The 16,959-nt window shown below is 36.9% G+C and overlaps 1 protein-coding gene across 2 annotated transcripts in view; it reads right to left on the bottom strand.

Moving 5' to 3' along the window:
* LAMA3 (laminin subunit alpha 3) overlaps positions 1-16,959 on the bottom strand; it is a 160,518-nt gene that overhangs the window by 123,192 nt on the left and 20,367 nt on the right. For both annotated transcript variants that reach the window (XM_088130669.1, XM_088130668.1), the window contains exons 5-9: positions 13,795-13,965; positions 9,946-10,043; positions 9,363-9,478; positions 7,483-7,601; positions 2,045-2,135 (exon numbers count right to left, since the gene is read on the bottom strand). In XM_088130669.1, coding sequence (XP_087986795.1) covers positions 2,045-2,135; positions 7,483-7,601; positions 9,363-9,478; positions 9,946-10,043; positions 13,795-13,965 — 595 coding nt within the window. The remainder of the gene's footprint in view (positions 1-2,044; positions 2,136-7,482; positions 7,602-9,362; positions 9,479-9,945; positions 10,044-13,794; positions 13,966-16,959) is intronic.

Genomic DNA, 16,959 nt, shown 5'->3' with positions numbered 1-16,959 from the left:
TTACAACTGCATTCTAGAATGTCACTGATAATGCAATGATCTGAATGCTGTATCATGGTATCAAACACAATTCAGGTCTATATTCACCGCCCCCCCAGCTCCCATATTTCAAGGACTCTTGTAATGGAATTGCTTGACCATACGTTTACATCTCTTTCAATGGAGCACTTGATAGAAAGTTTCCTTTTTATTTTGGCATTTGTGTTCCACTTCCATGGCAGCTTACCAAAAACAGTTAAAACAAAGTAAAACATTGTTTAAATCATACAAGTGCACACACAAGGAACGTAGCAAAGCAGCAGAACCACAGCACTACAGTGAGAATTTTTTTAAAAGGCCTGAATAAATATGGAATGGTCTTTAGCGCCAGAAAGAACATGAGGTTTGACAGAACTTCATAACTGAGAATATTTTCCTTGTGGATACTTCTCTAACTTTTAAAAATTGGAGGCATCCAGAGAAGCATCCTTAAGACTTCCAAAAGACAGACCTAAAACCAGGCCCTTAGCTGGTAAGTTCTTCAAAAGAACTATACCTCCCTATGAAGTGCCTTTAAGAATAAAATGGCAGACCATTAAATAATGTAATCTCACTCACAGCACAAATGACCAGGCTCAAATTATCCTACTTCGGACACATTGTGAGAAGACCTAGCTCTGTGGAGAAGGTTGTGATGCTGGAAAAGGTGGAAGGAAAGAGGACTAGCAGCAAGGTAGATAGACCCAGTTATGGTGGCGATGTATACAGTGCCAATGAGTTGGAAAACCTGTAGGACCAGGTTAGGGATAGATTCTCATGGAGAAATATGTGATCACTAAGAGTTGACACCAACTTGATGGCACATAATCAATCAATCAATCAATCAATCAATCAGTCAGGTAAGCCCTGGTAATATTCCATTCAGCTGATCAACAGTCCAGTTCTAAGCCTGTTCAGCTGCCTAATGATCTTCAAAGTTACCTCCCAACAAGAAAACAATAATTTGAGCTACCTCAAGAAAATGGATAAAAGTTGCTACCCTGTCTTTCCAGGAGTAGTTGCAACTGGTGCATCAATTTTAGCTTTTTTTGGTCTTAGACCATTAAAAAATAGTCTAGACCAAAGTAGCCAGCCATGCTATTTTGTTGTGATAGTTAAGTTTTCCAAATGTAGCAAATGAGAGCACTTCCAATACCACCCCATTTCATTCCTGTAACCTCTCAAAATAATTAGAAGCTGGCTTGAAATCATCTCAGCTACTGCTGCCCTTGAAATAGAGCACAAGAACATCATAATCAATCAGAGAATCTCATAATTTTTATTGAGTCAGCCCCACACACCCACTCCACACAAAATGAAAAGAAGTAAATTATTAGCATCTTCCTGTCAGTTTAATTCATGTTCTTTGTACTTGTCAGGCCATATACCTGAATGAATGAATGAATGAATGAATGTCTGAGCAATTGTTAGAGAGGCAGTTGTAAACCCACCAAGTGGCCTATCCTTTACAGCCCCTACAAACTGTGACACCAAGAGAATAGCATGTTAATATTGTTTTCCCCAATAGCTGTAACCATGGTGCTGTGGTAGGGGAGTGGGGGAGAGACATATTCTAATCAAAGGACACTGAAGTTTGGGGAAGGGTAACTTGAGTCTAAAAGTCAAGAGGATGGTAGGGGCAAGAATATGAAAATGGACCACCCACACACTCCATATATGTGCAGCATTTCATATAAATAACAATGGAACCAGAAAAAAATTGACTCAGGTTTCAAAACCAGCCAGCACCATCATTATAGAGAATTGGAGCTGGTTCCAAACTGGTGCATAGCCCTCATTGGTGATGTCCTTCAAAATCAGAGAGACCAAGGCAGCCAAAAGTACTCTAGTATCTTTGACAATTGTCCAACAGGTTTGGCATTTGCCATCCTAATAGAGAACTTTTCCCATGTTATCTAAAATAAAAAGCATACGCTAAAATATATTGAAATTAATTGTACCATTTTTTCCTATGAATATATTGAGGGGAAGGGGCTAGTAAAAAGAATAGAAGAAATAGACATACGTATACATCCATGCACTGCCGTGATTGGAACACCATATGGACGATAGTACCCCTTCAAACATTTCTCACAATTTATACCAGCTGTGTTGTGCTACATGGGGTAAAATGAAGGGGAAAAAACTGGCATGAGAAAAATACAATCGGAAGAAGAGCTAAACAAGAAATAATTAAATTTTGGCAACTTTAAATGCGTTACTGCTGTTAAGAAAAAGGTTGATGTAGCAGAACTACAGTGATTTGTGATTTCTGCCAATGTATAAGGAATACAGGCTGAGCCAGGAATGAGTAACTTTGGGTTCAAGAGGGATTAACAATCTTTTCTGACAGTAGGTGCCATCACATGATTTTACATAATATCACAGGCCATCAAGTTTAAAGAAAAACTTAAAAGGCAAAATAAAATTAAAAATGGCCACATTATAATGAAAACTCTGAATTTTCATATGAGATCTCATCAGATCTGGGGCATTTCTACTTTTACCTTTATTGTATTTTGATGATGTTTTGTGGGTGCCATCTAATGGTGTTATAGGTATTGTACTGCCAACTTCCAAGGTTCAACTATATATATGATAAGCTACCAGAGCTCCATCTTGGAATATCTCTCTGAGCAATGTAGTATTGGGTCCTTCATAGATACTGGAATTACCAAGCTTAACCACTGAATTTCATCAACTAAAAGGACCATCAAAGAGTTTAAGATGTAATTTTGCCTGACCAATTATAATCTTTCCTAGCTGTTTCTAATATATGGCTTCCTTTTTGCGTTTGACTTTTGATTTGTTTCTTGATTTGACTTCCTGTTCTTTTAATTTTTGTTTCTACTCTGACTTCTCTCTGTTGTCCTCCTAACACAAAATAGATTACTCTTTTGACTCAAACTTGACATACACAACCACGTTTCCAACATGGTATTGACATAAAGCATGTAAAATCATAAATATCAACTGTAATAAATTCAACCTTATATAGAAGATGAATTCAGTTCTAGGCACTGCAGTTTTAAAAGGACAGTGACAAATTGTTCAAGTTCAGAGGAGGACAACCAAGATGATTAGGAGTCTGGAAACCAAGCCCTATGAGGAACAGTTAAAGGATGTTGGTACAATTAGCCTGTTGAAAAGACAACTGAAGGGAAATATGATAGCATTCAAATATCTTAAGGACACAGAAGAAAAAGTGGACATATTTTCTATTGCCCAAAGGACAGGGTCAGAACCAGTGGGTTAAAACTGCAAGGAAGTAGGTTCATACTAGGTATCAAGAGGAACTTTAACTGTATAAGCTGTCAGCCCATGGAATAGACTACTACAGGTAGTCCCCAGGTTACGAACGTCCAATTTAAGGCAACCTATAATTAAGAACAGAGCCTATTGTAGCAAAATTTGAGTTAAATACATAAGGATTTGAGTTAAATACACTATGGTTCGAGTTAATTACCTAATGCTGCTTATACAGTATTATATAATAATACCATTCTAGCTTACATACAAATTTGAATAAGGGCAGACCTTGGGAATGGAACTCGTTCTTAAACTACAGGGACTACCTGTATATGAAATGGTGAGTTCTCCTTTGTTAGAGGTCTTCAAAAAGAAGTTGGATGCTAATCTAGCAGAAAAGTTCTTGTGGATCCTACACTGACATAGTGTCAAGCTAGATGACCTCTAAGGTAACTTCAGATTCTATTGTTCTATGACTCATAGGATCCATTCCATTAAAGAGCTTCATTCAAATAAATGTAACCGAGAATATATGTTTGGCACATTAATTTATCAGGACTGAGCAACCACCAGCTTAGTACAGGGGCAAAGATATTTCATGAAAAATAATGGGGAAAATAAGATTTACACCAGGAAAATACCTGTAGGTCACAATACATACATTATAATCATTAAAATTATCCACAGAAATAAACATATTCTCTTTCTGTGTATCAAGTCCTAATTTTCAACTGTTTGCCATTCACGTAAACAAATTTAATTGTGTATCTGTACTACAAATAGAAAAGTACTATTTATATGCATCTTCAGGGAGGGAAAAGATATAATTAGATTTTAGTATAAGCACTGAGCTTCATTTGCACCAATGAATTATGGACAATCAACATCAATTGCAAGTGATACCATTTCATAAGATTCTAATTATTTTTCTACTGCAATGATGTTTAGAGAAGAAGTTTAGCCAGTAAATTATTTTATGGGCAAAAGTGCAAAGAGGAAACTTCACAGAGAAGTGTCAAATGGAAAAGAAAAGGTTTTCCTCTTTCTTTTGAAAAACAATTAGTCTTTTACTTACATCCAGCTTTGCCTCTGACAAGCAGTACTTTCAGTTTAGGAAGGAGAACAAAAGTACTGCTTGGATTCCAAATCACAACGGGAAAACTGTTTATCTTCTCAGAAATACAAATGGTACTAGGAAAACATGAATTCCTTTCTAATCCTTTGTTTTAATTTCAAATCTAGTTTAATTTCTACCCTTCCACTCAACCAATATAGCTATACTAATTGATATGATAGAGAAATCCCCCATTTTCTGAGAACATGTTTGGACCCCCTAAGAATCCACTGCTGAGGATCAACAACATGAACCATTGTCCTTTTACTTCTTCTCATCAGTCTGTCAACCAAATGATTAATGTTCGTTTTGTTAAAAGTTATTGATCCAATGTTATCAGTCATCACATTTTTATATGTGCTAGTTTTGCTTCTGTATCCAAAGCTACACAAATACATTGTGGCATACACAAAAAGGATTGGTTTGTGACCATATCTGCATTAGATCATTTTTGTGCAAGCTATAATTGAAAAAAGCGTGAGGGAATTATGTACAACAGTATGCATCTCTTGGGCTGACAGCAGTGACCTAAGACAACAACAGTCAATATTTTATGGGAATCATGTTGCACTTAAGGTTTGTGGGGAGTATGAAGGACACAGGGACAAAGTGATGAAGTGGGTGAGGTCATGTCATGCTGCAGTAGACTTAGGGGGCTTGCAGGTTATCTGATAATCCTTAAGTCAGTAGCCTGCTGGCTACCTGAGGATTCTTACATATTCCATAAACACAGCCACTCTTCTTCCAATGAGACAGCTGAATGGGATTCAGGAGCAGAGAAGGTGAAGAATTTCTTTATTCTTTTGGGAGCCTTCAAGAGAAGCAAGGATCTTAAACCATTATTTTTTTTACTGGGAACTCAGGCTCAATGCTCAGAAAGTTCTGGGAGAACTAAAAGTAGTAAGATATACTTGGCAGAGAACTTTAGAAGATGGGAGAGAAATGTTTTATTTCTTTTCCGTGCTGCTAGTGCTCAGAAGTATTGCCTTCATTTGTGCTCCCATCCTCTGTCTCTTTATGCTTTGCTTGTTTATGATTATTACCTCTGATATTCAGATCTTAGCCTCATGTAACTTGTAGTAGCTAGCTCATTTTCTAAAAAAATCCTTTGTTGCTCAAAAATCATTTATTCTTTGTTAGTCTAGTATGTATTTTGTCCTACCAAACACACACCAAAATTATGTGTACTTAGTCAGAAAAAAAAATCTGGAGTCTTTTATTTAAATACTTATTCCTGGGGAAGGAGGATTTCTTCTTCTGCCCCACCCAGATTCCAGGTGAGGGGATACCTCCCCATTCAAGAACAGGTGCTGGTACCTTAACTACTTGCACAAGTCTTTCACTAGAGGAATAGCAATACCCAGGCATCCCAGATTGTTAAAAACTATTCTTAGAAAAGAATGAGAGTATGTTGTTGCCCACTTTGTTATATGGAAATAAGAGTTGGGTATATAAAGAACATAAAAGTAAGTTGAATGCATGGGAATGGGGCATTTCAGTGTATGTGGCAAAACAAGAAGAGATAGGGTCAAGAATGAATGGGTGATGAATGAATGAATATCATGTGGATACAAAAGTGAATGCTAGTAAGAAAGAAATACATTGAAATGGTCATTTACAGACACCGAATGAGGGTTTCACAAAACATAAATATGAAGGAGAAGAAAATTGGTCAGGAAGAAGTGAATGACTAATAAAGTTGTGGCTGAACGCAGTTAATGAGATCCTGAAAAAGAGAATGGTGAGAAGTTTAAAAAGCAAAAGGTAATACATGAACAGTATATGGACATGATGGAAGCAAAGATGGTTTGCAAAGATAGAAAGGTATGGCAAGCTATGGTGAATGAAGATTCAGTTATATTTCCTTTTCTTTTTTCTTTTCTTATGTCTTTAATTTATTTGGCATATTATTTCTTACTTCTTTTCCACACTCTGCATAATACTGATTACCCTAAAAGGGAATTGTGTGATAAGTACCCCTTTGGCAGAAATAATAGCTTCCAAACAGATCAGTGTCTCATTGAAATATCAGATCTCTGTATCTGTGACTTCTCTGAAGCTGACCAGTTTTCAAACAGTTCTACAAGAGCTTTTCTTCATTTTCAAGCTAACACCCTATAGTTAGTGAAGAAACTGAAGCTGAAAAGAGGTTGAATATTTCAGCAAGACAATAATCTGAAACAAACTTTCAAATCAACCATGAAGTGCTTGTAGGAAAGAAGGCATGAATTTGGAATGACCTTCACAATCCTAAAATAAAATATGATTGAAAATCTGTGGGGATGTCTCAAACGTGCAGTGCATGTAAGGAGACTTTAAGAATATTTCTAAGCTAAAAGAGTTGGACAAGGAAGAAAGAAAAATTCCAAAAGCAAGGAATAGAAAGACTTTTAGCTGGCTACAATAAATATTTAGAAGCTGTTATTTTTGCCATACTAGGTGTTACAAAGTACTGATTCAAAAGATGTCCAAACTTCTGCACTTGCCATATTCATTGGTTTTTTTTTAAATTTTGAATCTGTAAACAACTGCATGCAAATAGTAAAATTTGCAGAAAGATGTCTTAACTTTGTCTCTTGTAGATGATGTGTCAGCTTCTGTTTACTTAGGGATTCACAGAAATCTATAATTTGACTAGGATGCCTAAATTTCTGTATACAACTGAATGCATGCTCTTAGAAAAGATTGTGAATGGCATTTCCGCAAAGCTAGAATGACATGATTTCAAAAAGAAAGAGAATAAGATAATGTAAAAATACTTTAATATCTCTTGAAAATTAGGGGATTAATATGCACTTTTACACAATACACTTATCATTATATGCATTACTCAAATGCATTTATCTGTATTGTTTTAACATTTGTGTAAAAATATGTTATGGCACTACCTAAATCACATATTCTTAGAAATAGCCTTACTATGGTCTAATAGTTCTATTCTAAGGAATAGTCCTACATAGTTAGTGATCAAAATTGAATAAAGCTTTGAGTGACAGAAAATTACCCTCTCTTCTCTAGCCCAGAACAACTGAAGTTCAGTATGCCATTTGCAACTTTCATGTACTTATCAGTCTACAAAAGGGGTTGCAGGAGGGGTTTACCTGACACTCAATGCAGACTCCTCCCCCTTGATACTGTCCATGAAGATTTAAGCTTTCTTTACGTTGTTCGACCTCAGGATCGTAATAGCAGTCAAGGGCATGGCTATGGCAGTTGCAGGCTGAAAAAGATGGTGGATTAAAATTATTTTTAACAAAAGGAGAAAATGAGCAATGGACACTAAGTTTTTTAAAAAGTATCACAAATTGCACATACAACCTGCTGTGACTTTTTCACAATCAGCAACAAGGCAGATATAATGTGCTCAGCTTGCCATCATGAAGCAATCCCACTTACCAGACTTTAATCAGGTTGGCTTGACACAAGAGACAAAAAAGGCCATTTATATGCTCTAAAAAACTGCAAAATCAAAGCTCAAATCTAAAGAAACAAAACATCATCTGCAAAAACCTTTATTTTCTAATGCAACTGTTTACTTGTTAGTTGCCTGACTTGATCTAATTTCTTAGAACAGACTGAAAAAAAGAGACACTCAAGCATCACATCAAGAAGCTGTGCAGTTAAGCCATAAAGCATGTTTTACAAAGCACAATAGCTGGTGTCACATATCACACCCGAGGTGAGCAAACTCATGGAGACTGGAACAGGAATACAGTCAGATTTATCCAACAGTAATCTTTTCCTGTGAAGATTGAACTTCAAAAAGCTCAGTGAAGGGTCAAAAAGCTTATTTTGACCCTTCCATGCTCTCACAGCCTCCAGGTTCTGGGTAAGAACTTCCACAGCATCCCTGGTCTGACCTGGGATGGCAATCGGTAACTGAGTATAAATGGCATATTGATGGTACTTCACCCAAAATCGGTGGATGACCTCTCCCTGTGGTTTCGTGTAGATGTTAAATAGCATGGGGGAGAATACAAAATCTTGTGGCACCCCTTACTAGAGCAACCATTCCTCTGCCATGCAGTCCATCTGTGCGCACCTTGCCAACCCTGTACCCATATTATGGTAAAACCAACCAAGCACTTTTTGGCTTAATGCAAAGTATGGACCCAAACACTGAGATACTGAGTCATTATGAATGCTGTTAGTAATGCAAGTTCTTGGGGAACCATAAAGTCTAGATCACATTTTACTTCTAAAGGACAAATATGTTGTGAGCTGCCCAGAGTCCCCCACTGGGGGGAGATGGGTGGGGACAAGTTTAATACATACATACATACATACATACATACATACATACATACATACATACATATTAAATGAGATACGTGCCATGAAGAGTGTCCTTTTTCTTCCCAATCTGCCAGTATCTTCAGCAGGAGTACTAACCCTTTTGTGAAGCTCTTTTTATCTTTTTTCAATTATTTAATTTAACAACTAGTTTCTTTGTATCCTTCTTTAGGCAGCCTAGCTCTTAACTCTTAGGCTAAGCTTGTGCACTTTTACTATTACTGCTCTTATCTTCCTATTCCTCTACTTCCCCATTTCTTCCATTCTATATCAGTATTGGTCTGGAAAACTGAGACTGATTGGTTTTGGGGGCAGGGGAGGTGGGTAGGAAACACTGTCCCATTACTCTATGCATTCTGATTCAATACAAATGTAATCAATCCAGAGCTCCTAATTATTCAATATTTTCTGCTGCAAGTGGTTTGCTTACTCAGGATGATCAAGTAGCTTAAGATCTTGAAAGGGAAGAATGTAATGTAATTATTTACTTATACTTTTCTTTATGCATTTTTATTTTAAAAATAGTGAATTGCTTTGTAGGAGTAACACAAAATACAGAGCTCACCATGGGACTCATCTGTCTGTTCTAGCTTACCATTTGCATGATTGTTATTATTATACAGTGTAAACCTGGCAAATTTGGCCTGTGTACACATTAAGGCAACACTTTTCTTTCTTCATGACTTACGTTCACAGATATTTGTGCTACTGACTGTTGCAGGTTGCCAGCTTTTCTGATTATACCCTGGGCAGCAATGATCACAGGTTTCCCCACAGGTATTGTGCTGACATTCACATTGGTACCTGTAAGTATTAAGTAATTCTCAGTTAAATTTCCCTTGTTGTGCTTCTCATGATTTTTGTTGTACTGCTCATATCCTATTTCCTTATTAAATGCTTTTTAAAAAATAATATAATTTATAGATTATGTTCTAATCTGATGATAATACAAATTCAAGTGTTAACATATTTGTTTATAAAATGTATATTCCACATTTTGACTAAAAAGCCCAAATAGGAGACTAATAACTTTTTCAAAACAAAACTCATTCTTTAATAGCCTTGGGGATGGATGAATGAATAACATTTACTGTAATCTGAGATTTTGGGGCAGAGAGAATCCACCATGTCATCTCCATCATTTTATAAACATAGAATAATTGACCGCAGTCACTTCCTCATGAGATGGGCGGTGGCTACATTTGAAATATAAACAAACAAACAATCTTTTGTAACTGCTATTGTTTTAATTGTACTGTTGGTTACTTTACCTGTATGAATCTGGAACAGTTTTTGCAGCGCATACATCAGCGTGTCCATGACAAACACACTGCCCACCAATGCTGATGTCTTTTATACTGTAGTAGTACTAGATAACAGAAGAAATGAGATTTGTAGAGAAACAGCAGAAGCAATCTATTTTCAAAGAGTTCTGTTAAATAATTTTATGAATGCAATAGGATACAAATTATTTGCTATGAAATATAAATTTGGCCCAAGTATGTTCTCCAAACATGTATTACTTATTCTGCTACTAAACCATTAGACAGAGACTGGTAACACCTTTTTCATGAGAGCAGATCCCTTTTAATAACATTTGTTAGTCAGAAAAGATGCTACCGGACTCTTTCTAATTTTTTGCCACTATAGACTAACATGGCTCTCCTACTACAATGCTACTAACCCATGTATTTGTTTTGTTTTTTAAACTTCCTATATTTTAATGTTTTTCACAGACCAAAGAGGCAGAAGACAAGAAACAGTGGAGGGAAAGGGAGGGGACTGTATCAATACTGATAGTAAAAAAATAAAGGGGTAAAAAGCTATACCCATGGGGGAAAGAAGAAAACCACATACAAGCTTCCCCAGAGAAAAGTTGCTACAATGCAGGAGTACAGCTATGAATGGAAGGCTGAAATCTTTTAGCTCAGCTATGGGACCCACTTGGTGTCTTTAGACAATCAGCTACATTTCAGCTCCCTTATCTTTAAAATTAAAGTAATTTTTGCAATGCAAAAGTAAGTGTACAAGACCATTTCTGCAGGATATATATTGGTACTTTGAAGCAGGCAGCTTCCCATTGGCACAAATTTCCATCTCATGGTGTCTCTTCATTTCACCCCCTTCCTTACCGAAGCCAAGCCACCATGTGCCTCATCATTATTTTGTAAGGAAAATATATCTTTGGGTGAATCTTTGGTTGAAAAAGACAAGTTTAAAAAGATGCTCCCATTCAGGTGAATGGGATCACCTTAATAAGATTGAAACATAAAGGAATGGGCAGCATCCTTGAAGGTGGTATGAACTAGGCTGGTTGTAAATTCCATATCAGAAACATCTCCATAGCAACTTAGGCATCTGTCTTGAGGGAGGATGCCTTCTTCCTGGCATTGGCATCTTGAACTAATTTGTTTCTTCTTCTCTGTGACACTATTGTTTTCCTAATAGATAGCAGATAACAGAGGGGCAGAAAGTAACTTGAGAATTATTGCTTATTTAGGTATGCCTACATCATCATATGAATACGTACGCGTATGCATTCTTTTTCCCTTCCCCTTCTTGTAGAACTATATAAATATCAGGACATCCATTTCGCCTACAGGGCAGTGTCTCCCACTAACCTTTGGTGGGGTCCCCCCCCAATACATACTGCCTAATAAACATTGCAATGAAGCCTTGATTATTTTGCATTTGTGTCCTGCGTTTTGATTCCACAATTTCAGCAACGTTTCACCAACTTTGGTGCCTCATGTAGTGGCTGGCTTTTTTTCCCTTGCTGGAAAAACAACTCTATTCAGTTAAGGACAATGCCAATTTCCACCCTTCTGTATTAGTCAGTTGGAGGGAATGATTCTGAGGTTTTGGACAACAAACCCAGAAGTACCTTGAGATACGATTTAATATAGGCAATTATTTGAGCACTTGGGGAAACTATTTATCTATTTATATTTAAACTCTACTACAGACACAATATGCCAAGACCTAACTCTCTGGAGAAAATGCTGGGAAAAGTGGAACGAAAGAGAAGAGGATGACCAGCAGTAACTCGGTTACAGTGGCAATGGGTGTGCTATTGGAAAACCTGAAAGACCAGGTTAGGGATAGATTGTCATGGAGAAAATCTATCTATGTGGTCACTAAGAGTCAACAATTACTTGATGGCACATCTATCCTTAGAACAAACTCTATTATATCACAGAGACATACCAGACAAAAGGGAAATACTATAAAGTTATTTTTCCCCTTACTATTCATCTCAGTGGCCAGTATAATGCCCTTGTACTATTAATTCAAACACCTGTCATTTTTCAATGTCATTTAGACAATTCTCTTCTATTACTGTTTATAGAGATGCCATTCCTTGAGCCTTCAAGCTTATAAAAATTCACCTGGGAACAAATTTCTCTGAATTAAGTGGCACTTCTGAATAGACTAACAGAGGATGGCACTGCATTCCTACAATTTGAATAAGGCTCATTGGACTAGTAAACTTATTTCAGAGTAAATACACATAGGATTGAAGTCACTTGCAAGCATTACTAATTTATATGGTATTCAAGGAATTAATAGCTTATCATTTTACCACCACTCCCTACCATCAGCATATTTATAACAGATAAAACTATACCTGTCTGGGCTGACTCAATGAAAATGTCAATATCAACAATGATTTCTAAGTACATATAAGAAAGAGATATTCTCCACCCTATCAGCACGGTACTGATGCATATTTCAAGAAGGTGGAAATGAACCAGGTTTGCTGCCTTATTCACAGTAACCACAAAAAGCAAAATGGTTTATCTTACAAACTCTGGTTTATAGATGCCTAATTATTTAAAAAATGTTCCAAATTTTTCTAGCAGTTCTAGCCTACTGGAATCTGAGGTAACTTAGAACTCAGTCTCACTTTTTCTTTTTATATACTGTATATACCTGGTCAAGAGCCATTAAATTGAGATAATCCTCAATTAAAGTATTTCTTAGATGAAAAAATCCTGTTCTCCTTAGATCACTTGCCTGCATTTTTCTCTGCCCCTGAAAAATATTGATATATGCATCACACCCTTGGCTAGCAAAAAAAAAAAAAAGTGGCTTTAAACAAAATATGTCCTGCGATAAAAAGAAATCTAAGTCACGTGTGCCTCCAGGGTTCATGTTTCTTTAAGAATGTCCAGAATAAGGACTTTTCAATCTTCAGGTGATCACAGCATAGTTAAAATGAAGTTGCAACTAACTAACTAACTAACTAACTAACTAACTAACTAACCAACCCTAACTCTATCCCAATGCCACATTTGCTGCTACCCTTGGACACAATATAAACTTTTGTGGGGAAGAAGAAGTTCACTAGATATGAATACTTAATAATACAACAATCTTTCTGTCTGTCTGTAAAATGGATTTGCTTTAAGATCCTCTTTCTTACTAAGCAGTGCCAATTGTCACAAAAACACACCAATGAAATACATTGAGAAGTCTACTCTCTTTCATCAATACATGCACTTTGCGTGCATTAATAGTCTGCAGGAATTTAACCTTCATAATGTGCTTGAGACAAAAATTGTGGTTTTTCTGGTATAAAGTGCAACCTTAAAGAAGTTTTAGGTTGCAAAGATAAATTTGTCCATTTACAGGGATTAGACATATTTCAGTGATATATAAAAGCCCATTTGAATTCCTACATTGCTGCAATGGAGATGTTTCCAAAGATAAATATTGTACCTACTTTTGCCATCTCCGTTTTTTTAGAAAGTCTCTCAGTACAAGAACTGTGCATAACCATTTTGCCTAACACTTTGTAAAAATTATGCCAGTTTGGAGAGAACTAAACTCAGTGGAAATATTCTTACTCAATAAAAAATTATTCACATATGAGAACATGTAGACAGAAAAGGCTTTGGGTTTGTTGTTCTTGTTCTTGTTATCCTCTAAACCTCAAGCAATATGCCATACTATAATGTATAATATGGAAAGTTTACGTGGAATGTTCTATCCTAAATTATCAAGAGTAAGCTACAAGCTGTTTGAAAATTGGCCAAAGGTTTTGCAGAATAATTCCATGGCCTTAGTACTTCTTCCAATCTATCAGATTTCCTCTGTCAAAAAGAACAGGGACTCACTCTGCGTGTCACAGTCGGATCCCTCTGAGCTTTAGAGATCAAGTGTCCGAGAAGAGTATTGGTTCTGAGGAAATGCAAACGAATATTTGTGGCTTTAGTAAACTCTCTAAGTATGGAAGAATGGCTGAAATTATTTGCTCCTGGACGGCCATTTACCAAGGATATCACAATCTGATTCAAAAGAGAGAAAGAGATGGACAAATCAATAGTATGCAATTTATAAATTTCTAAAGAAGGAGTAAATGAATTATGCCACTGGACTATGCTTGCAGTCATTCTGCACTTAAGTGTAATTTACTTATTTAGATATCCAATATCTAAATAAATAAATCTATATCACTTTAGATATCCAATAAAGGGAATTTCCTGGGCTGAATATAATTATCTAAAACATTAACAATTATATTACAAAGCATGACAATCTATTAACATACTTCTCTAGGTTAACATAGAGATCTTTGTTAATATAGATGATTGCACATTTAAATCAGTGAAGGACATAAACAGTTATAACCCAATATAAGTCAGAGTCTGGAGGGAAAGAGAAAGGGGTAGGATAGGTTTGTGGTATTCTCTTCATATGGAACTGATGATAGGTAGGTAGAAGAGGCTTGTATGACTCTGTTTGTTATGGTCAAATCACATCATTGTGAGTTTCAGGCTGGAAGACAATACAAACCTCTGTAAGTGTGGATAATTGGTTAAAATGACCCAGTTGTTGTTGTTTAGTCGTTAAGTCGTGTCCGACTCTTCGTGACCCCATGAACCATATTGCGCCAGGCCTTCCTGTCCTTCACTGCCTCCCTGAGTTTGCTCAGTTTCATGCTCATTGCTTCAGTGATGCTATCTAACCATCTCATCCTCTGCCGTCCTCTTCTCCTTTTGCCTTCAATCTTTCCCAGCATCAGGGTCTTCTCCAAAGAGATCTCTCTTCGCATTAGGTGACCAAAGTATCTGAGCTTGAGCTTCATTATCGATCCTTCCAATGAGCAGTCAGGGTTGATTTCCTTTAAGATTGACTGGTTTGACCTCCTAGCAGTCCAGGGGACTCTCAAGAGTCTTCTCCAGCACCACAGTTCAAAGACATCAATTTTTCGGTGCTCCGCCTTCTTTATGGTCCAGCTCTCACAGCCATACATTACTACTGGAAAAACCATAGCTTTGACTACGCGGATCTTTGTCGGCAAGGTGACGTCTCTGCTTTTTAATATGCTATCTAGGCTTGCCATGGCTTTCCTCCCAAGGAGCAAGCGTCTTTTAATTTCATGGCTGCAGTCTTCGTCTGCGGTGATCTTGGAGCCCAAATAAATGAAGTCTGTTACTGCTTCCATTTCTACCCCTTCTATTTGCCAGGAATTGATGGGTCCAGATGCCATGATCTTAGTTTTTTTAATGTTGAGTTTCAAGCCAGCTTTCGCACTCTCCTCTTTCACCCTCATCAAGAGGCTCTTTAGTTCTTCTTCACTTTCTGCCATTAGGGTGGTATCGTCTGCATATCTGAGGTTGTTGATGATTCTCCCTGCAATCTTAATTCCGGCTTGTGATTCTTCCAGCCTGGCATTTCTCATGATGTACTCTGCATATAGGTTAAATAAGCAGGGTGACAGTATACAGCCTTGTTGTACACCTTTCCCTATTTTGAACCAATCGGTTGTTCCATGACCGGTTCTAACTGTTGCTTCTTGGCCTGCATACAGATTTCTCAGGAGACAGGTAAGGTGGTCTGGTACTCCCATATGCCTGATGAATTCAGACAGTTTCTTGAATGCACTCGGGGAGTTTTCCATCTTGTCTATTATAATACTGTTGATGTTCTCACTGTTCTGTAGAATACAGAGATGACCTGGACAGCTGACACTATCATTCCTAAGCACTTCTTCCTTCTTGCAGAGTTAAATCAACCAGAATGGACATCAGCTGAAGCACAAGTGAAGGAACTCTTGGGACAGATTAGATTGAGCATAGAGAGTGAGGCCTAAGAAGTCCCATTTGAATTCCTACTCCACAGCAGTGCAGACAGAAAGAATGCTTGCTTCTCTTATTTCTATGCTAGCATTGTTTTTCTGTACTATGAGGTATCTCCTTCACCCAGCTGGAGTGGGCAGCAGAATAACTGATATTTTACTGTCAACAATCTGCACTGTTCGTTATGGATAATGGTGATCAAATCTGCATTATGTTGGAGTCAGTGCCAGGCAACTCATATAGATTAACTTGCCAACCAAATGTTCTGTTCTTTTAGACTCTTTTCCTTTCCCGTGACAGGGGCAGGATGTCAGTGCAGTTATAGGACAATTCCAATATTTACTTTCTGGTAAAGGTAATAAAGGCAATACATTTGGATGATACTGATTATTTAAACTAATTTAAATCAGGCTTTTTTGCAGGGTATCATACTAAGAATGCTTTGCTTATCTTTGTGAATAATTTATACTGGAAACTGGACAGGGAGCATCCAGGTCTGCTATTGCTCTTAAATCTCTATCTCCTTTTGAAGACGTCTTTGCCATAACAGATCTTTCATCTGTGGAGAAATTATTTTCCTCCAATGCCTTCAGGCTCCAGAATCCAATTCTTCATGAGTTTCATTTGGCCCCCACTTTTTCAGTATTTGTCTTAGAGGAGGAAAGCTGGTTTGGGCCTGATTAATACTTTGATGGGAGGCCCTGAAAAAAATTCTGGAGGTATATACTGAACTGTGAAGAAAGCAATACTAAATTTTCTATATCATTGTCAAGGAAATTGAATGTATGTGTCCCTAGAGTCATCAGGAATTGAGCTCAACTCAATTTATCTGTTTTACTTTCAATATTAAAAAAAATTGTAAATATGCATCTATAGTTAATGATTTTAGTATTCATTTTAGGTTTTAATCTTTTTTACTGTTGTTGGCAATCTTGACTGCTCATTTGACAGAACAGTAGGGTAAAATTTGAATAAATAATATGCTTAAAAGAATTGATTATTATTATTACAAATATCAATAATAGGTGTCGGTATGTCCCTAATAACGAAAAGAGGAGTGGATATTGTCAACACTGATCAATGCGCATTTATTTCCAGTTGTAGCATGAAGAGTCAAGAAATAAATGAACAGAAAAGAGTTCTTTTAATCAATGGCTCTTTATAGCAATAAGAATATACACAAGCTTCTTATGGAACTTC

The sequence above is a fragment of the Python bivittatus genome, unplaced genomic scaffold, assembly GCF_059951505.1.
Source record: "Python bivittatus isolate LINGU-HERP-01145 unplaced genomic scaffold, Pbiv_v1 ctg000840_np1212, whole genome shotgun sequence".
In the NCBI taxonomy this organism is placed as follows: Eukaryota; Metazoa; Chordata; class Lepidosauria; order Squamata; family Pythonidae; genus Python; species Python bivittatus.
This window is presented reverse-complemented; position numbering and strand designations above follow the sequence as displayed.